Source organism: Mauremys mutica, chromosome 19 (genome assembly GCF_020497125.1).
Source record: "Mauremys mutica isolate MM-2020 ecotype Southern chromosome 19, ASM2049712v1, whole genome shotgun sequence".
Taxonomy (NCBI): domain Eukaryota; kingdom Metazoa; phylum Chordata; order Testudines; family Geoemydidae; genus Mauremys; species Mauremys mutica.
Window position 1 is genome coordinate 691,548 of NC_059090.1, and position 21,758 is coordinate 713,305.

Here is a 21,758-nt window from a genome sequence, read left to right on the forward strand (position 1 = left end):
CCGGCCCTTGGCGTACCATGGGGCTGAGACTTCCCTGCCTCCCAGGGGGCTGAGGATGAAATTGGTTCGTGACTGTTCTATTGGTTCTATGGCCCTGGGAGTGCATCTGCAGACAGCTCCCCTGCAATGTACCTTCGCACACACAATGGGCTGGATTATGCATCATTTCTAAGGCATGCTGGCCGGTGTCACTGGCAGTGTTTGAAACAGGCCTGCCCAGGCCTTCAGCAAACACACGGGCAGAGAATCGAACCTCATCCTGTGTGGTTTGCAAGTGACTAAATTTAAACCTAAAACCCTCTGCCTGCCCCTCTCTGTCCTCCCCCGGGAGCATGTGCAGGGCTGGCTCCTTATCTGCAAATCAGCAAGAGACTTTCCAGTGACACTGCTCTTCTGTCTCCCCGGCCACAGGAGCGTGGGGAGATAGGTATTAATAAATGATAATGAACGAATGGAATAAGTATTCATCCAACATGGACATTCCAGCACCATCATGGGAATCCCTGCTGAGGGCTATAAAATACCATGGCCAACGAGGGGGAAGCCAGACCATTCTCGGCCACCCCAACCTGCCAGAATCTGCCTGCTGCTGGCGCCAGAGCCGAGACACCCCGCCTGGAAATGAAGGTCGCCTCCTTAGCCCTTGTAACACTGCTCCTTGCGGCTCTCTGGATGGAAGCCCACTCGTTCAGCTGTAAGTAGCGGGTCAGCCCCTTTCTTTCTCCTCGAGACCCCAGCTTAGACAAGGCGATCAGGAAGGAAAGCTACGCACAGTGCAGAGGAAGGCTGCTCCCAGAGATGAGGGAGTGGGCTGGGCGCTGGGAGATCTGGGTCCGGTCCCACCTCTGCCACGGACTCTGTGCGCCATAGCTGAGTCACTTAGGCCTTACCATTAAAGGGTGGAAAATCCCCAGGGCAGTTTTGAAAGCCTCAGCCTTCGTCTCGCCGTGGCTCCGTTCCCCATCTGGAAATGGAGCTCACGATTCTCCTTTTGTCTTGTCTGTTTAGATCATGAGAGCGGAGCCCATGGCTCTGTGCAGCACCCAGCACAATGGGGCAACCCCCCCATCTCTTTCGGGGCCTTTAGGCACAACTGAATCTGAATCCTTCCTGCCTCACCAGACATAGCTCAGGGCAAGAACAAGGCTCCAGGATCCCTGCCTATCCCGGCCTGCTCTGTGCATATCCTCTATTGTTAAGGCCCATAAGTTTTCCCTCACTGAGCTGTGTCTGATGGATGGACTCTTTCAGTGAGGCCCTTTGTGGATTCCTCTGGTTCATTCGTCACCCACACCCCAGATATTGCCATCTTCTTTTCTGGAGCAGTTTGGAGCTTAAAGGGGTGTCAGATTCTCTGAGGAAACTCAGCACACTTTCAACTTTGCGGTAAATTCATGCCATTTAATGTGTAGTGTTTTCCTGAGGCATTTGCTTTCGACGGCATTGAGAGGCCTGTCTGCACCTTCTGATGGATTTTCAGCTTTCACATCAGGCTGTTCAGGGGGAAATAACACCTCCGTGGATGGTTTGGAGATTGCTCTGCAAGTTGTAGATTTTCGATGGCCAAATCCTGTTGAAGCTGGGGAATGCGGCGCCATTTTGTCAAATTGTTACATTCGTTCCTTCCGGTTCTGCACCTGGCCTCTCTACAGCTGCAGTGCACGTCTATGGACAGGAGATTCGGGCTTTGTGCTACCTGCGGGGTGGTGCTCAGCCCTGGGGCTGGCAGCAGAGCCCGTTCCTGGGCGGTTACTTTCAGAAGGGCCTTGCCATGCGTGGAGCTGGCAGAGAATTGCCCATCAAAGCCACTGCCTGGCAAATGGTTTTCCTCACAATGGAATTTTTCACAGAGCAAATTCTGTTCTCATCAATATTTTTCAGGTTTTCATTAAAAAAAACCAGAAAAGGGAACATTTTCATTTTGGCATTTTTCAAAGATGTCTTGATTTTTTTTTTAAACAAAAAATTTTGGGGGTTGTTTTTGGGGGTTGTTCTTAGGGTTGCCAACTTTCTAATAGCACAAAACCGAAACACCCCTGCCCCAGCCCTTCCTGAGGCCCTGCCCATGCCCCGCCCCTTCTCCAAGGCCCCACCCACCGCTCATTCCATCCCCCTCGCTCCCGCGCTTGCTCTTCCCCACCCTCACTCACGTTCAGCGGGCTAGGGGTAGGGATGCAGGGGGTGGGCTCTGGGGTGAGTCTGGAGATGAGATGTTTGAGGTGCGGGAGGGTGCTCCGGGCTGGGATCAAGGGGTTTGGAGGTAGGATGGGGATCAGTGCAGGGGGTGAGGGTGTCAGGGGTGCAGGCTCCAGATGGCACTTACCTCAAGCAGCTCACGGAAGCAGCAGCATGTTCCCCCTCCAGCTCCTACGCAGAGGTGCGGCCAGGTGGCTCTGCGCACTGCCCCGTTCACAGGCACCACCTCCGCAGCTCCCATTGGCTGCGGTTCCCAGCCAATTGGAGCTGCAGGGGTGGCACTTGGGGTGGGACAGCATGCGGAGCTCCCTGGCTGCCGCTACACGTAGGAGCCGGAGGGGGGACATGCCGCTGATTCCGGGAGCTGCGTGGCATGGAGGCTAGCAGGGAGCCTGCCAGCCCCACTATGCAGCGCTGCCAACCAGACAGTCAATGGCCCAGTCAGCAGTGCTGACCGGAGCCGCCAGGATCCCTTTTCAACCGGGTGTTCCAGTGGAAAACTGGACACCTGGTCACCCTAGACAAAATAGATCCTTTCCTGACCCGTTCTAGGCACAAGACTGGAACCACATGGGACACCCGTACAGTCAGGGAGACCAGAGATCTCCCAGGCTGCCCATAGTTCAGTTCCACTCAGCTACTTCTTTCCCCGCACACCCTGGTTGCTCAAGGCTGCCTGGCCCTGATCTAGTGCCTGCCCAGGAAATGGGCATGAGCTCGGGCCCAGCAGAGCGTGGGGAGCTCCCAGTCCAGGTGTCCCACTGGGGACGTGCGGACTCACCCCTGCGGCGCCTCCTGCTGGTCTCTTCCGGGAATTAGCTCTCCAGCCCCCGGAGCGCCCTCTGCAGGCCGGTGTTCCGCTACCGCTTGGCCCCCGCATCCATCCCAGACCCAGTGCCCGTTATCTGGGGCACTGCCCCCGGCAGTAACTCCTCAGTCTTAGGGTTTCCCCTCCCTGGGGAACCCCCACCCACTATCCCCACCTTGCCTCAGTATCAGGCTACTGCCAGTCATCGTCTAGCCCCGCGCCCTGGGGCAGACTGCCGTATCAGCCACTCAGCACTGGCAAGGAGGGTTTGGACCTGCTGCCTTGGCCTACCCCTGGGCTGCCCTTTGCAAGCCCCAGTACCTGTTAGCCCAATGCTAGGCCGCAGCCTGGGGCTTTCCAGGAAGGAGCTCCCCAGTTCCTCTGCCTTTCCCCAGCCCTGCTCCACTCCAGTACCCTGTCTCTAGCTCCCTCAGCCAGGCCCTTCTCCCTCTACAGCCAGAGGGAGACTGACTGGGCTCCTGGCTCACTGCCTCTTACAGGGGCCAGCTGGGCCTGATTGGGGCATGGCCCCAGCTGCAGCCACTTCCCCCAATCAGCCCAGCCTAAAAGCTTCTTTCTCCAGTCACACCCCACTCCCAGGGCTGTTTTTAACCCCTCTGGACCTGAGCGGGGTGACCACCCCGCTACACCCACGCTTTGGGATCCGAACTAACCCAAACACCAGTGCTGAGAAATCAATCACGTTTCATCCGAGGGCCTGAAAGGCTGTGCTGATGTTTCATGTCCCGCGTGCTGGGTAACATGAGAGGACTCCTTGTTTCTGAAACTAAGCTGGTTCTCTATTAAGAGATCTCTATCACTGAGATCCTGCAACTGCAAGGAGCATTCAAGCCATGTGCACTCAGACTGCAGACTCCTGCAAACTGAGCTCCTCCCTCCAAGTTCCATGCAGGTTGCTCCAATCAACATAAATTAATTAACCCCTGAAAACCACCGCCCCCGCCCCCGGCAGGGGTGTTAACATCCTTGTCCCCATGCTACCAGTGGGGAAAGAGAGAAACAGAGAGGCAAACAGCTAAACAATGAGATCGACAGTGATTCAGTGGCAAAGCTGGGAATATTATAATTGCAATATTTCAGTGGCAGTGACAGGCAGAAACCCTCCAGTGCAAAACATCAATGAATCCAATCTCAGGGGTATCAATGGGAGCATCAGATAATTCCCTCCTGACCCCGAGAGACAGGTTTGGCCGCTCCCCAGCACTGCTGAAGTCACTATTACACATGATTAATCCTGTCTCCTCAGTTCTTCGTTATTATCCAGCGTATGAGAACTCACACAACTTCCTTTCTTCCAGGGCCGCCCAGAGGATTCCGGGGGCCCGGGGTCTTCGGCGGCGGGGGGCCCTTCCGTTCCGGGACCCGCCGCCGAAGTGCCCCGAAGACCCGCGGCAGGGGCCCCCCCGCCGCCGAATTACCGCCGAAGCGGGACCCGCCGCCGAAGCGCTGCCCGGTCTTCGGCGGTAATTCGGCGGGAGGGGGCCCCGCCGCGGGTCTTCGGGGCACTTCGGCGGCGGGTCCCGGAACGGAAGGGCCCCCCGCCGCCGAATTACCGCCGAAGACCGAGCTGAACTTTGGCGGCGGGTCCCGCTCCGTCTTCGGCGGTAATTTGCCAGCGGGGGGTCCTTCCGCCCCGGAGTGGAAGGACCCCCCACCGGGGAAGACCCGGAGCGGCAGAAGCTCCTGCGCCCGGCCCCACACAAGAGTTTGCCGGGCACCCCGGAGCGAGTGAGGGACCCCGCTCCAGGGGCCCCGAAAAACTCTGGTGGGGGCCCCCGTGGGGCTCGGGGCCTGGGGCAAATTGCCCCTCTTGCCCCCCCCTCTGGGCGGCCCTGCTTTCTTCTTTCCAGTTGATAGGAAACGCAACACATGCTGTTATGCAAGCAATTTTGTCCGAAAACCGATCTCCCCGCAACTGATCCAGAGTGACAGACCCACAGATCGGAGATGCTCCCGCCAGGCCGTGATGTAAGTTTCACAGGGTGGCAGACACACGGGGCTTGATGCTTTTCTTTTCTCTTGTGTCTGTAACTCCATCTGATCCAGTAAACACCACAGAAAAGTCCTTTCTGGGAGCTGCTCATGTTGTACCTAATCCGCCACCTGATGATTCGCACGCAGAGCGAGCTCTCGAATATACCCCTTTGCAGCAAGGAGTTAATAGTGGTTTCTATGCTGGGATTTCATTACTAAGGCTGGTCTACATGGAAAGTTCCACCCATTTAATTAAAGGTCTGATTAAAAAACCAATTCCGTTAAACAGATGCCAGTGGCCTTGCTTATTTTAGTTACCATCAAAACTTGTTCTTAATCAACCCGCAACACGACACTTTCATGAGAGCATCCACAGGTATTTGCACTGGTTTCCCTAAATCATGTCAATTGCTGCAACTTTCTATGTAGCCCAGCCCTAAATACATTGGGGTAAATCATCTGTTACTGCCCAAAGAGTTACTGGAGATCAAAACCGAATGACACATGTAACCATAAAGAAGCACAGTGCACCAGGGCATGTGCTCCCCTTGCTATTTGTATTGTGTGTGTGAACTGCCAGTGTTGTTGCACATTAGCAGATAGCCGTGGGGTCTCACAGTCAGTGTGAACTGATGAGATTCCTCTAGAAAAGGACATTGGAAAGGAGCAATAGAAAAGTGAGAGGAGGGGTAGGTGTCACTGTCAGTGAATGTCTCTGCCTGGCTCAATCAGTTCCGATGCCGTAGTGAGAGATGATCCCAAAGAGCTCTGTGTTTGCCCCAGCTCTGGACGCCTGCACATCAGGATCAAGGTGTCTTGGCAGAGAGGTCAGCGGCACTGATCTTAGGACCTGAGTGCACTGAGTCGTGCGCGAGCCCAGAATTGGACTGGCAGGGGATACCCCAGCCTAGGACCACAGTGCATTGACAAAGCTGGTGGGGGCAGTGCTGGAGTAGCTGGGAGTGCTGCAGGCCAAGATCATGGTGTATTGACTGGTCGGTGGGGGGGGGGGCACAGATTGCAATAGGACAAGATGTGGCAGGTCCGGATTGAGGTGTGTGTCAATGCTGGAGGAGGCAAGTGTCACAGCAGCAGCCCCACAGCACCGTGCCTGGGGCCAGGCAGCTCTGTCAGCCTCCTGCACTCAAGAGAACCGATTTCACTGCAGAACCAGACCGTTTCAGGGACAAACGCCTTCGTTCCCAGTGCTCTCACAGTCACTGCCCTGGCCTCATAGCCACGTGAGCCGTGATCAGAGTCCCTGTGCATCTCTGGCCCGTGCCTAAGGGAACCTGCCTCATGGACCTTTCTCTCTCTATTCACAGCGTGGTGCTGCAGAGGGGGACGGAAGTCTGTGTCGATCCCAGTGCGGAATGGTTCAAGACGTACAAAGAAAACCAGAAAAACTCCTTAAAGAAACTTGGCCTCTGGGTCTGAGACAGCAGCAGCTGGACACGATCTCAGTTTCACATGCTACATTATTTATATGCACTGACGTACCAGTGTACGGTTTTGCTAATTTATTTTTCTAGCCCTGTTAATTTATGTGAAAAAACCCCTTCCATTCCCTTCATCCCTTCTGTGTCCTTCCCCCCCTCCACTGAACATGTGATGGGGCAGCTGGCCAAAACCACTGTCACTCTCTGCAGACACAATAAAACATGTCCCAGTGCTGCCGCTGATGTGAGTAGGAAATGTCCCCCCATTTCTGAACAAGGATGGGCCTTGTCGCCGTGGTGTCACTATGGAGATCCAAGGATGGTGCAGGGCAATGTGGTGTCACTATGGAAACACAAGGGTGGTGAAGGACAACCTGGTGTTACTATGGAAAACCAAGGATGCTGTGGGGTTGCAATGGAGGAGGGAATCAGGGAGTGGACTGACCCTTGCTCACAGGAGGGGCGTGGGGAAGAGGGGACAGGGCCACTCTGAGCTTGTGGGCTCGTTCTTCTCCATCCTTCCCCCTCCCCACCTGTGCGAATGGTACAGGATGCTCCCCACCCCACCCCACCCCAAAACCCCTTTGGCTCTTGACAGGCGAGGGGGGCAGGGCAGAGCTCTGGCTGCTTCCTGCAGCAGCCCTGATTGGCTGCTCTTCCCAGGAGGCAGGGCAGTGGCAAAGGCAGCCAATCAGAGGGAGCTTTCCCCAGACAGGGCTGGAGTGCCTGGTCCCATGGCCAGACTGGCTGCAACTCACTGGTGCCAGAAGTGGGATGGCAGTGACCACAGGACTGACTCTGATCTTGCTCTCACCGGGCACTGGGCAGCTCCCTTCCCCTGGGTGCCAGAGTGAGGGAGACCAGAGTCAGGCTGGTGTCTGAGCTCAGGGGTTCCTTTACTGATTTACCTGCTGTCCCCTCCCCATGGTACCTGGCAGAGGAGAAGACATGCCAGGGAGTTACATGCAGTAGCGTGAGGCTCTGGGGGCACCATAACAGAACAAACGCCAGGGCACTGCCCCAGCCTACCCTCCCCGTATTGCTGTGGGGAGCAGGATCGTGGCTTGATGGGAAGGGGCTGCAGTGTGAAGAAGGTGGGGAACCAACTGCACTAACCTTTCCCTTCTGAGAACCAAGGTCCAGATCCCCGCTGGGGTTCAGGAAAGAAGCTGGGCCACCCCCCAGCTCTGCTTGATCTGTTTGCGCTGAATCCGCGCTGTTCTTAACTTTCCACTCCAAGCTGTGGATCTCATGGAGGTGAAGCTGCTGGGCTCTCCGGCCTGGAGCACCTGGGTTTCCCTGTTTTTGAAGGACTTAGGAGAAGGAAAGTTCTTGGATACTAATTACCCGGGAGCTTGTCCCTGTCCCAGGCTGACAAGACACTGTCGGTAACAGACACATGGTGGGGTGGGAGGCTGTCTAGAATTTTGGATGCCAGTAGAAACTGCAAATGCGATTGCAGCTACTGGGGTCTTATTGTTTAAGCGCCTGGTCCACCTCCCATTGACGCTGAAGACTCTTTCTGTGGACTCTAGTGAGAACTGGACCTGCCCTCTATGGCTAAGAGTCCATAACTTTTGAAACAGCCTTTGGTTTCCTCATGTAGGAGGCCGGGGGCTTGAGGAGCATGTACCCCACCCCTCCCCCAATGGCAATCACCTCAAAGAGACCCCCTTAAACTTCCCACAGGCCTAGGAGAAGCCCATCCTCCATTGATATTTGCTCCCAACCTGCTTTCATTCCATCTCCAAAACCCTCCTGCACCCCTAGGATCAGCCCCTCGCCATCCCCCCACGGGCCCAATGCGCCCATGTGCTCCCTCTTCTCCCGCCCCACTTTCTGCTCCCCGTCCCCATCCCCATGACAACACTGACAATGCCGGGGGGCTGGGACATCACAGACCCCTTCCCTTTCCATGGCACCATTAATGCACAAACTGCCCCAGGGAACAAGTGGTTTGGTTTTGGTTCTTCCTAACAATGTTTGGGGCATTTCTGCCTTTTCCCTTTGGCCTCCCCTGGTGCCAGGCAGCAGCTGAGGTACAAACCTGCATCTCCCTGTTATTCCTACATGGGTCTCTAGGGGTCTGACCTAGAGACCCTCACAGAACAGGGAGTAGGCTCAGGGAGCTGCCTCGACCTCCAGGCAGAGAGAGGGGGTGTAAGCAGGATACGTGCAGGTTGAATCCTGACTGCAAGCTTTTATCTCTGCATTGTGCTCTTGTACCTTGTGCATCTGCACCACGTCTCCTCTGCCTCCTGTGCCAGTAGAGAACAGGCGCTTTTTCTCATGACACAAACCTTCCCATATGGTGGGAGACCCCTTCCACCAACACTTATGGCAGAAGCCCCCCGTAAAACGAACTCACAGAACTCCCCTGGTTTGGTGTCAGCCACAACTTTACCCAGGGTTCACCTGGTGGCAATGGGGATTAAGATCAAACTAACATACAGGATTTGTTCATCTTTGTTTATGTTCTTGTTACTAAGGAAAATGAAATTAAACATGAAGTTAATTATTAATTAAAGAATAAGAGACTAATTATGTGATAACCTGAAGGATATTGTAATACTGAATGTCACCTTGTTTTTCTTTCTGTTAGCAATACGGGGAATGATGGCTACTCTGGGACAAGTTTATTTGGTGTAATTTACCCCCTTTGGACTAAAGAATTCTGCAGTAACACCTCGCTCCGAAGGTTGGGGTGAGGGACTAGGTGAGACTGAGACTGCAGACCTGCTCTAGACGTCAGTTAATTCTATTGCAGATGGGATTTATTCTGACAACCTTTAAAGTCAATTTTCTGTTAAGAGAGAAACGACTTGAAGAAACACGTTGTATAATCTTTTACCCGGCTAGCCTGTAACAGTCTCTGACTTCTAGGGTGCTCCAATTCAACAGGAACCTACGGGCATCAGAGCCTCCGCCACTAAAAGGGTCGCCTGACAGCCGCAAACACTGCGCCAGAAGGAGGCCAGAGTCTGGCTGGGTCCCTGGGGGGCGGAGGGAGGAGACCCCCATGGACGCCGGAGAGGAGTGGTAAATCCCAAACCCTGATGGAACTGAACTGACACCCCACAGCCGCCTGCCGCTCTAGGGGCGTTTCCTAGGGTCCTAGGCCCTGATCCTTGTCACTGGCTGACAGACACTCGGGGCAGAAACGGAAGGGGCTGGGGCAAACGTGAGTCTGTGCCACCTTGATGCCCCCTGACCCTGGGCCCAGTGGGCTCTCCGAGGGTGAGAGAGCAGCCACACGGCTGCTGTAACCTGGGGACCAGCCATGGCCACCCCAGGATGGTTGTGGCAGCTGGCACTGGGGGGCATGGCCGACCCGTGCTCCCTGGATCCCCCGCCTTTGCAGCCCCTGGCCAGAGACTGTGCGGGGTGGCCTGGCCTAGCTACAAACAGCTCTGACGAGTCCCTCTGGCCTGGGGGGTCACCAGCTGGCCACACCGCCTGGAATCTACTTTGTGCCACCTGAGCAGCACAGAGAAGGGGTGGAGGGGCCAACCCTCTGCCCCCGGCGCTGTCAGGGCTTCTGCTCCGGCCCCAGGCCGCGGCCCTGCTCTGGGCACGACTGGAGAGGGAACCGGGCACGGGCCAATCCCTGCGCTGAGTTACACGGTGTAAAGCAGGAGTCGCTCCATGGAGCCGCTCTGGCTTTACACGGGTGTCGCTGCAGCGGGATCCGGCCCGTTGGCTGCTGCCTCCCCCTCAGGGAGCAGATCCAGAGAACAGGCTCCTCGGGGGGGGTCAGGAGCTCTCAGCTGGGGGGCAGGCATGGCAACAGCAACCAAACAGACCCCTGCTAACTCAGAAAAGGAGGAAAGGTCACTGACGCCGCCTGCCAATGGGAGCAGGGATCCAGGGGCTGACCCTTATGGCCCAGACTCTGCCGGAGCTGTGCCGGTGAGCTCCACCAAGGCCCCCCTTTCCCAGCCTGCTCTCTTGGCAGGTTTGCAAACAGGGAACCAGTTTAGTCACACGCCTGCTGTGTGGGGAAAGGTGGCTTTGGGGGTGAGAGACTGGCCTAAGACTAGGCCTCAGGAGACCTGCCTTCAGCTACTGCCTCTCTGACACTGACTCCCTGGATGCCCTTAGGCACGTTCTTTAACCTCCCTGTTCCTCAGCTATAAAACTGGGAGAAGAACCGTTCCTTTCTCCCCCCTCCCCCACCTTTGTCTGCCTTCTCTGTCTCCAGTGTAAACTCCCTGGGCAGAGTCTGTGACTTAGGGCTTGTCTGTATGGGAAAGTTAGATCAGTTAGACCAGTGTCCTTAAACCACTGGGGTTATCCCAGTACAACGCCTTCCCCCCTACCCTCCCAGGTGGATATTCTTATTCCAATATAGGAGCAGCTTTTGGGGTTTATCTTAACCCCCTTCCAAAGCAACATACAATACACTGGAAAAAGGCCACGTGGACCAGAATAAGTGTCCACACAGGCAGGTTACTCCAGGTTAACTATAGCTGTTTAAATTCCTACTTCGCTTGTAGCAGTTCAACTCTCCTCTGTAGACAAGTCCTAACTCTGTGTCCATGCAGCATCTGGTGGTCACCAGCTGCACCCCGTCTTCCTTCTTCAGGGGGCCACCAAGGGGAGGCCACTGTCCCCTGCACTCTGATGAGGTGCCGCTACCCTCGGGGAAAGGACCTTCCCCACCTGCTTGGCCAGCACCGCCAGCTCCCACCCGTCACCAGCTGAGCTCTGGCTCCAGCCTTCTGATGGCAGAGTGGGGAAAGCCCCATCCCCAGCTGGTGGGGATTCCCTCTTGGGGAAGATCCAAACCGGGGGGGGGGAATCCCTGACACTGAGAAAAGGCCTGACTGAGGGTTCTCTATGGGAGAGTGTCAGGGCAGTAGCAGGGCACAGCAGTGACTTTTTCACACTGGTTAGAAATGCCACACCTCGAACTGCACACATTGCTCGGGCAAGAACCAGGCAGTGGGATCTGAAGGCACCTGGTCCAGAACTGCATAAAGGCTGGAGTTCTGGGCATTACCGTGAGAGATCCTACACCCAGGGCCAAAATCATATGTGCACCAAGTACCCAAGCATGATTAAATTTCACATTGGTACCTTCTTTGTGTTTTGTCAAATCTGCAGTGAAAGTGTTCTTAAAACAAACAACATGCTGGGTCATCATCTGAGATGGCTCTAAGATGAAATATAGGGCAGAATGCAGGCAAAACACAGAGCAGGAGACATACAGTTCTCCCTCAAGGAGTTTAGTCACAAATTTAATTAACACTTTTTTTTTTAACGATTATCATCAGCATGGAAGCATGTCCTCTGGAATGGTGGCCAAAGCATGAAGGGGCATACGAATGTTTACCATATCTGGCACGTAAATACCTTGCAATGCTGGCTACAAAAGTGGCATGTGAACATCTGTTCTCACTTTCAGGTGACACTGTAAACAAGAAGCGGGCATCATCGTCTCCTATAAATGTAAATAATTTGTTTGTCTGAGCGATTGGCTGAACAAGAAGTAGGACTGAGTGGACTTTCTAGGCTCTCAAGTTTTACATTTTTTTATGTTTGTGTCCAGTTATGTAACAAAAAAAAATCTACATTTGTAAGTTGCACTCTCACAGTAAAGAGATTGCTGGGGGGGGGTAAAACTCTGCAGATAAACTTTTGAACTCTGGGGTGGCACTGACCAGAGACAGAGACTCTTGGGTTGTTGGACTTTGGGGTGTTTGGACTTAAGACCCTAAGGGGGAAAGGACAGTGCCAAATGTACTTGGGGGTGGGTTTTTTGCTTATGGTTTGTGTATAGTCCTGTTTGTGGTGTCTCTCCAACGTGATGCCGCATTGTTTCCCTCCTTTATTAAAAGGATTTTGCTACACTCGGACTCTGTGCTTGCGAGTGGGGAAGTATTGCCTCCTAGAGGCGCCCGGGGGGGTGGTAGGTAATTGTCCCAGGTCACTGGGTGGGGGCTCGAGCCGGTTTTGCATTGTGTTATTGAAACGGAACCCCTGGATACTGAACCCGGCCCTTGTTGCTGCCAACTCAGAGGGGCAGAAGGGTTACACAAACAAACTTTATGGAGGGGACCGGAGAAAAGGGACAGGCCAGGCTGACCTGAGACAAATAGTTACACTTTAACACCTCGCACCCCCGGTTACCTCACGGTGCACAAGTCACAGAACCAAACAATTGGACCCTGAGGGGCTGGTGCCGTTTTTGGCCTCCCCCTCTCAGTTCAGGGCCCCCCGATTTCCTCACTCACAGTCTGTGCTCCCAGGAATCCAGGACAACCAGGGCCCGGTTTGGTAGCCAGCTGGGGCTCCACCCCCTGCCCTGCTATAATGATGTCGGCGGCTAGGCCAGGGAGGCCTCACCAGAGACAATAGGCTGACGTAGCCGGTTGCTGTGAATTCCTCTGCTCCCGCTGGCGGCACCCACCTGCCCTCACTCTGACGCGCCGTCTGCTGGAGGCTGTGGCCTGTGGCTGAATCCAGCCACGCTTTGTGCTGCCTTCTGGGGGCTGTGGCTGGGCCTAGGGCTGCCTGGCTCTGCCTGCTGCTCAGGGGAGCAGAACTGCCAGACACCTGGCCCCTCTGGTGAGCTCTGCCCGCATGCAGCAGGGACAGCTCATGGCTCAGATCTCTCCGATAACGGGATCAGCGGCCTGGGGAACCCATCAGGGTCCCTGTCCCCCCAGAGAGGTGTTCCCAGCAACAAGCCTCTCTCCCCCTCCCTATACTTCTCGCCCTATTGTTTTATCCCTTCCTTTCCCTTTCCCTCTTCTCCCATCTCTTCCACTCCACTCTCCTTGTCTGAGCGTCTGTGTGCGACAGTTATGGGTGCTCCCGAGATCCCTCAGATCCCCTCCCTTCAGCCAGGGCGGAGGCCCTGTGGCCAAGGTGCTCAGCTGGACTCGAGGAATCTATTTAGCTCCCCGAAGAGAGGGGTTAAGTGGCCACTTGATCTCGGTCTATAAGTACCTACACAGGGAGAAGTTACCTGATCCTACGAGGAGGCTTTTTAGTCTAGCAGACCAAGGCAGAATGAGATCCGATGGCTGAAGGAAGCTAACGTGGGGCCAATATTTTAAAAGAGGTAACAGGCTGACCCGGGTAATTATAGGCCTGTCAGTCTGACATCGATCCCAGGCAAGATAACGGAGCGGCTGATACAGGACTCGATTGCTAAAGAATTCAAGCAGGGCAGTATAATTAATGCCAATCAACATGGGTTTATGGAAAATAGATCCTGTCAAACTACCTGGATATTTTTTTTTGATGAGATGACAAGTTTGGTTGCTAAAGGTAACAGTGTTGATGTAATATCCTTAGACTTCACTAAGGAGTCAGGCTTGGCAACATGTGAAATTTTGATTGAAAACACTGGCTCACGGATAGGTCTCAAAATGAAATGGTAAATGGGGGATCATCATTGTACAGGTGTGTTTCCAGTCAGGTTCCACAGAAATTGGTGCTTGGCCCTGTGCTATTGAACATTTTTATTAATAACCTGGAAGAAAACATGAAATCATCACTGATAAAGTCTACAGAGGATGCAAAAACTGAGGGTGGGTCCAAGAGGACAGGTCACTGACTCGAGCGAGCTGGATCATTTGGGAAACTGGGCACAGTTTTAATATGGCTAAATGTAAACGTGTCTATCTAGGAAGAATGAATGTCAGCCACCCTTACAGGATGGGGGACTCTATCCTGGGAAGCAGGGACTCTGAAATAGACCAAGGAGGGGGATGAATAATCAGCTAAACATGAGCTCCAAGGGAGCCATTTCAACTTCCAGCCATTTACCTTTCTCTGCTAGACTGAAGAACCCATTAGTAAATATTTTTCCCCATGATTAAGTTACTCCTTGAGTGTCTCATGATACGGCATGTTTTTTAGTCCTTTCATCGTTCTTGTGGCTCTCATCCGAACTCTCTGCAATTTATCAACATCCTTCTTGAATTGCGGACACCAGAACTGGACACAGGAGTCCAACGGCAGTTGCACTAGTGCCAAATAAAGAGATGAAATAACCTCTCTGATCCTATTCAAGAGTCCACTGTTTAGGCCTCCAAGGATTGTATTTGCCCTTTGGCCACAGTTAGAGTAATTAACCATGGGAACAGTTTACCAAGAATTGTGGTGGATTCCCCATCCCTGACAATTTTTCAATCAAGATGGGAGGTTTTTTTCTAAAAGATCTGCTCTAGGAATTATTTGGGGGCAGTTCTGCAGCCTGGGTTCTGCAGATGGTCAGACTAGATGATAGAATGGTCTCTCCTGGCCTGAAAATCTATGAACAGGACCCATATCTTGGATGGGGCTCAAACGATAAAATAGAGTGATCGCCTATTCCCCTTCCCACCATTGTTCTCTTTTCCTCGGCGTGAAAACCTTCACCCAGCCAGCTGTGAGAGGTTTCACGTCTGTGGTCGAAACTACAAGTGTGAAACTTGAGCGGGTTGCTCATGTCACTGGAGCTGGGAGAGGCCAGGGCAGCTGTTAGATGCATGCAGAGCAGGAGGGCCTGTGGGGTAGCAATGAGAGTGCTGCAGAACCCAGATCGCTAGAAATGGAAGCAAACTCCCCACGTCTGTCTTTCCACCACTGTCACTCCCTGCCTGAAAGTCCTCGAGCTTCCCTGATCAAACAGCACGCTGGGTGCTCTCTGGGGATGGCTGCCAATCCATGTCCAGCCTGAGACAGGTGAGGCATCCTGGGAGTCAGATGACTGCAGTGCATCAAGGGAGATGTAGTCCAGCCAGGGAGCTGAGACCTTGGGGAAGAATAAGGGAATGAGGCTCCCAAATTACGAGTCCTAGGAGGCCTGGTGGCAACTGGGGCAGATGCAGTTTTGTGTCAACCTGCCCCAAGGTGACATGTGCCGACACTCCCCAAGAGGAATGCTTCGGGACTTTTTGTTCCATGAATAATTTCCATATTTTGACTTTTCGTCCTGATCTGGGACAGGAACAAAGGTCGAATATTGGGATTGACCATGGGACAGAAATTCAGATTTCTCTCAGCTCTAGTCCCTCCCTCAGGAATTCCATTCCAATGTCTTCAGCCCTGTTTAAAGGCACGTTCCAGGCCACACGGGAGCTCGTCTGGGCCTTGTTTGTCACCACGATGCTCGTGGCTGATCTGCACTGGCCAGGCAGACTATACCGCAACACCTTGCCAGCAGGAACTGCCTTGAAAGCCAGCTCAGGTCACGTGTTTAATTTCTGGTGCGATGGGCCTCGGCATGCCTGGCCTGCTGGGCCTGGGGCCGGCAGAGAGAAGAAGCACAAAGATCTCAATGGTTCTGCATGGCACAGAAATGAGGTGGGAGAAGGGGGAGCCGGGGGGTGGGGAAGAGCCCCCAGATCAAGACATGACAGCCCTGGGCTCCTGTGTGCATCTCCGGGGGCCTGGCGGGGGAGGGCGACACAGGCAGGATGTGGTAGTTTCTGATCGCTCAAAGGAACCGCAAGAGAGGAGCCGAGAGCAGAATCGCTCCTTTGATCTTGGAAACCCACAAACAGAAAAGACACCAGAGTGAGACTCCCCCACCCCAACCCCTCAGGGTGCGAGAAGGGGGTGGTTGATTCACTCCGTCTATCACAGGTGACCTTCGGCAAGTCACACAGGATATGACGACTCTGCACACAAACACTCACAGCTGGCCCCTGCCAGCTGACTTGGGCTCGTGGGGCTTGGGTGTAATTTTGGGCTCCTAGACCCCCATGTCTACAGTGCAGTTAAACAGCCCCTTAGCCCGAGCCCAAGTCAGCTGTCAGGGGCCGGCCGCAGGTGTCTACCTGCACAGTAGAGATACCCTCAGCTGCTCCGTGCCTCAGTTTCCCATCTGTAAAGTGGAGATAATGGCACAGCCATGCTTCAGGAAGGGGGAAATTCATTAATGACAGAGAATTGCTATGGCGATGGGGCCCACAGATGGAGCTAGGAGGTTGCACGGCTAGTCTATAAGGATATAGGAACGGGGGCTGCTGCTCCCTCCGGAGCTCAGTATCCCAGCACATACGGCCGGTCCCTGCTCCTGCTCAGCGACCCTGCAGTACGGCCAGTTAAGGACGAGGAGTATTGTTACACGTGTGTACGCAGTGCTGTAAATGTGCACAGCCCTCTGCCAGACACAGCCCCTGTCCCAGAGAGCTCAGATTATAAAGCCCCAGGCCAGTTCCCAGGGACATCAGTGGGCATCTTGCCATTGACTTGACTGGGGTTAGAACGGGCTCTTCCAGAGCATCCAGCCTCGCAGTGTCGGGTTCCCTAATTCCTAGGAGGGCAGGTTTGCTGGATCAGCACAGATCTGCTCTGCAGCTGGTCTGGCATCCCAGCTCCTGCTGTACACAACACTCCACTTGCCATCACCGCCTTCTCCGACAGCACCGCAGGCTCCTGGTCTCACCAGCCCACTATCATCCCTCCTCAGAGCCCAGGGACAGCTGCAGGCCCCAGTTGAGATCAGGGCCCCGTGTGCCTGGTGCTGCACGTACACGAGGAGAGGCAGCCCCTGCTCTGAAGAGCTTCACTCTAAGCGATCAGGCAAGGAGTGAGGGAAAAGGACGTGTCATTAATGCCATTTCACAGCGGGGACCTGAGGCCAGAGAGACTAAGGGACTGGCCCAAGGTCATGCAGGAAGTCACTGGCAGAGCAGGGAATTCACCCACAGCGCAGGGCTCCCCCTACAGAACTGCCATCTCCAGCTCCTGCTGTACCCAGATAGGCCCATATCCCCCTGCTACCGACCCAGCTGATACTAGCCCAGATGCAGAAGAGATTGATCCTGCTCGTCCGGCATCCACTAATCCAGAACCGCACAGGGGCCGACAGCCCCAGGAGTGCTCCTTGGGCTGGTGTGTCTGCGATGCTGTTCTCAGCTCGACACGCAGGGGGCTGGGCGAAGAGATGCAGCACAGAGCTCACAGCCCAGGGGATGGGGAGGAGGGGGCCCTTTGCCTCAATAATTGCTAGTGGCAGTGAGTTCCATGGTTTGTTCTGTGTTGTGTACCAAGGTGCTTCCTCTTGCCTCGTTTAAATAAGTTGCCTTTTAATGTCCTTGGGGCCCCTCTTGTCCTCGAACTGTGGGAAAGGGGAAATTGGCCACCACTGCACCTACCCTTCAGAAATTGTACCCAGCCATTACCTGACACTTCTCCTTTGCAGATGAAACAGTCCCAGATCTTAACTCTCTTCTCTCAGGGGAGTTCCCCACCCTGACTGTCTGGGGCCATGATTCATTTCCCTCCCTCTTCTCTGACCCACTGACATCCTGGCAGCAGATGCACTTCTCTCCCTTCCGGCTGCTGCCGTGACTCAGAACTCCTTCGCTTGTGGCGGTGGTCAGAGCGGGCGGCGAGATCAGGACGGCCAGCCCCAGTGGTCCAAACTCAGGAGCCGGCCCCAACATCATGAGATTGCCCTATAAACACGGAGACCTTTTTAATGTATAAAAGTTGATGTGAGGGGGCGTAGAGGGGGTGTACTCTGAGCAGGAAGGGGTTAATGGAAGCCTGTGCCCCTATCAGCCCCCCCCCCATTACAGCTGTATAAGGTGTCAAGTCTGTAGGGAAGGTTTAAAAGAGGGGAAACCCAGTTCTGCTTCCTACAGAGGCTCTGGGCAGTGTCCCCTTACGAGCCCACCTACGATGGAGGCCTGAGAACCCCAGAGCCAAGGACTGGAAGCAGGGGCGGCTCTAGCACCAGCAAAGCAAGCACCTGCTTGGGGCAGCCCATTTGCAGGGGTGGCAGGGATCCAGCATGGGAGCTGAGAACCAACAGGGGGCTCTGGGAGCTGTAGTTCCTTGGTGAGCTCCCTGCCTATAGAGCCAGCCCTGGAGCAGGGAAAGAACTACATTTCCCAGCATTCCCTTGGCCACTACCAACTGGAAAGGAAGGAGGGGACCTCATGCGGCAGCGTGCTGTGAGTGCTGTGGATGGCAGGGAGACCAGAGTTGAACATTCACAAAACAGGACACTCCAGGGGGAGGGAAGCCCCACCCTGCACCATCCACTCCCTCCGACTGGGTGGGGTTAGGTGCGGGTGGCACAGTGACACGGCACTGGCTGGGGTGTGTCCCTTTGAACAGACAGCAGCGAACCTTGGCATGAGTTAAGCCTTGAGAGGCCTTGGTTGATTTGGGGTCTCCTTGGGCGCAGCTAGATCTTGGTGGGGGTCTGAGAGGCCTCCAGGGCGAGGAAGAAAAGCAGCCAGGAGCCACCATTGGACACTCCTGAGCAGGGGACACGTGCCCCCCATCTCCCCCTCCCCACCTGGAGCCTGCAGCGCTAGTTGTGGGGTCAGGGTGGGGTGAACGGCAGCACAGCGAGCAGGCCTGCCTGGGGCCCGTGGGCAGAGGGGAGTGGTGGTTTGGGGAATTAGAACAGGGGCTGGGGGAGGCATCTCAAGGGAGCTCTGTGCTGGGGCCGTGCTGCCGACAGTGTGCTGGGTTCGGACTCGCTGTCTGTCTGTTTCTGTTTGTCCATTTAGACTGGCAGCTCAGCGGGAGAGGGACCGTCTCTCACTCTGGCGTGGGCAGCGCCCGGCAATGGCCCTGGTCCTGACAGGGCCTCTCGGCCCCACCGTAACCCAAATCAACACTAATATGAATGGTCCTGCTCTTCGGTCTGTGCCAGCACAAAGCCAGAGGCTGATATGGCTCCACCCTCCCTGATCGGAGCCCGGATGGGCCCTCCCTGGCTTGTGCAGCATAGACCCAGCTGAGTGGTTTGGCTGGGACGTCATGAACTCGGCCCTCCCTGGATGGGACTCGAGGAGGCTCTGCCGGACCCAAGAGCAGGTCGCCCGGAACTCGGCGTTGTCATCCCAGCTGGCAATGACCTCACCCAGCTCAGAACTTCTGAGCCATTCGGACCCAAACAGCCGGATGCCGTTTGGAGCAGAACATTCCAGGGCTATTTAGACCACAACATTCTGGTGCCCCTTGGATCAAACCGTTGGCTCAGGTCAGTCGTGCTCCTGTCTCTGCTGCCTGCACTGTGAGAGTTGGAGATTTAGCTGGAGAATTGGACCAGAACCGCCATCCCTTCCCCCGCAGAGACCCGGACTTTCTGGCTAGTGCTGGGACAGAGACCCCAGCAGCTTTCGAGGACTGTGACAAGCACCAGCCTTGGCCCGAGTCCCCAGAGCCAGGACCATGGTGCACAATCAAGGGCTTCCTGCTGAGGCCCCAGAGACGAATCTTGGAGCTGCCCAGGACGGGTCAGGTGAGCAGGACATTCCCTGGGCCCACAGGACACTCGGGGTCCCCGGTCAAGGAGGAACTCGAACTCTCTCTGCCTCCCCAGGGAGGTAAGGGGAGGGAAACAGAGACCCCCCCCACCAGGGCAGAGTGGGGGAAACAGACTCCCCAAGTGAGGAGAGACAGAGCCCTCGAAATGGTTCAATGGAAAAGAGGAAGAGGGACACACACACACACACACACAGGAGATCATATCTGGGGGCACGAAATGGCTCTTCCATGTAGAAACGCCAGTGCAAAGAGTCCTGTGCCCTTGGGGTAAGGAGCCTAAGCCAGGGGCCTTGGAGATGGGCACAGCCCGGTCGCAGGCTGCCGGGGTGACAGATGTCAGGGCTGAGGCAGCCCAGTGGGGCAGAGTGTCCATCCCCCCAGGGCCAGGGCAGCATGGGCACCGACAGGACGTTGTCTAGGGCTCTGTCCAGCCTAGTTTCCAGTGTTCTCAGCGAGGGGGCTCTGGCCCTTCCCTGGGGGCAGCGTGTCGGACCCCTGACCGGGCGCTCCCCTGATAGTCGCACTCAGTGAGTCCCCTTCCCCACCCCCTCCCCCTGCCCGCGGGGGGCCCTTTGGGCCTGGGACACAGGGCTGGGAGCGGGTGGGGCACTCACCGCAGGGGGCGATGGCCGCAGGACCTGGGGTTTCATTCTGCTTTCAGAGTCGCAGAGATCAAGGGAGTCGCCCCCTCATCAGGGCGTCTCTGCCGGGAGCCCTGGTCCTGAGAAAACAGCAGAGGAGGGGGGCTCTGCCCCTGCTGGCCCCAGGGACCCAAGCCAGCATCCCTCTGTGGTCACATCTGTCACCAGCCACTCCTCCATCCGCGGCGTGGAACCCGTGGCCTCCAACCTCCCGTGTACGCAGCCGCCATGTGAGCCCCCCGGCTCAGGCGAGAAGAGAAAGCGCTCGGCACGTGGCAGAGAGGCCGAGGAGGAGGCAGAAGAAAAGGCCCTTTATTATATGAAGGTCCAGGCCGTGAACGGCGTCTCGGTGGCCTGGGAGACCGGGGCCGGCTTCGAAGCCATTAGGAAGCGGCCTCGGATCTTTAAGGCCAAGTATAGTGGAGGAGAAAGCTTTGCCGGCTCGGACCTGAGCAGCTCCCACACCAAGTCCGAGCTGGGGGACGTGGACTCGGAGGCAGAGTGCGGCGTTGAGGGACCGGCAGAGGAGGTGCCGCAGCAGCCGACGGGAGCGCCCCCTGAGTGGCTCCTCACCATCGAGCAGGGCCTGCGGTGCCTGGCCTGCTGCCGAGTCTTTCCCAGCCTGGAGGCCCTGACCCAGCATGTGAAGCAGGGGCTGTGCCAAGGCTTCAGCTGCCGCGTGTACTACCGGGTGCTGGGGCAGCTGAGGGCGAGAGACAGGTCCCAGCGGAGACGGCAACGCGGGGGCCGGGGACGCCAGCCACGCGTCCGGGAGTGCAGCAAGTGTGGGGGACAGATACGGCGCCCACGCAAGGCTGCCAAATAGGCCTGGCTAGGCCGTGCCGGGGGGGAGCCCAGCTGCTGGCTGAGACCGGAAACGACTCTGCCAGAGGACCCCTGAAGCCACAGGGTGGCGAGTGCCGCCAGCAGCGGGTCTGGGGCACACACGCCAGTCGCTGCCCCCGGCTAGGAAGCCCTGCCCGCTCCCGGCTTGCCAGCCAGACCCAATCTCCACCTGAGGCCAGGACAACGAGCTCTGGGACTCGCCGTGATACGCCCGGGTCCCTGCTTGGGAGAGACCAGCGCTATGAGCATCAGGGCTGAGAACTGGCAGCTCCAGCAGCGCCAGGCCAACTGCATCCCAGCCTAGCCCTCCAGACCCGCACCGGGCTCCCCCGCCCCGGGGCCAACAGGCCGAACCGGAGCTGCCGGGCTCCCTCCCCTCCCCCAGCCCGGCCGGAAGAGCAACCTGCAGCTCCCGCAGCAAGGCCCTGCGGATGCCAGCAGAGCCCCAGACAGCAACGCCGGGCCCCACCCCTCCATAGGGCTCTGGCCGACCCGGACCAGCCACCAGGGACGGGGAAAGAACTGACGGCATCAGCCAGCCCTCTCCCTGCCAGGCCCCAGCCTAAAGCCTGGGCCGCCGGCCGCCCAGAGGGATGGAGG

The 21,758-nt window shown here is 56.1% G+C and overlaps 2 protein-coding genes across 2 annotated transcripts; both read left to right on the top strand.

Moving 5' to 3' along the window:
- Positions 1-540: 540 nt before the first annotated feature.
- LOC123353212 (C-C motif chemokine 5-like) lies at positions 541-6,599 on the top strand. Its single transcript, XM_044994174.1, has 3 exons — positions 541-694; positions 4,876-4,993; positions 6,325-6,599. The coding sequence occupies exons 1-3, from the start codon at positions 622-624 to the stop codon at positions 6,434-6,436; spliced, it is 303 nt and encodes a 100-aa protein (XP_044850109.1). The 5' UTR covers positions 541-621; the 3' UTR covers positions 6,437-6,599.
- Positions 6,600-19,176: 12,577 nt separating this feature from the next.
- Positions 19,177-21,138, top strand: LOC123353236 (protein FAM170B-like). Its single transcript, XM_044994207.1, has 2 exons — positions 19,177-19,645; positions 20,333-21,138. The coding sequence occupies exons 1-2, from the start codon at positions 19,576-19,578 to the stop codon at positions 21,136-21,138; spliced, it is 876 nt and encodes a 291-aa protein (XP_044850142.1). The 5' UTR covers positions 19,177-19,575.
- The last annotated feature ends 620 nt before the right edge of the window (positions 21,139-21,758 follow it).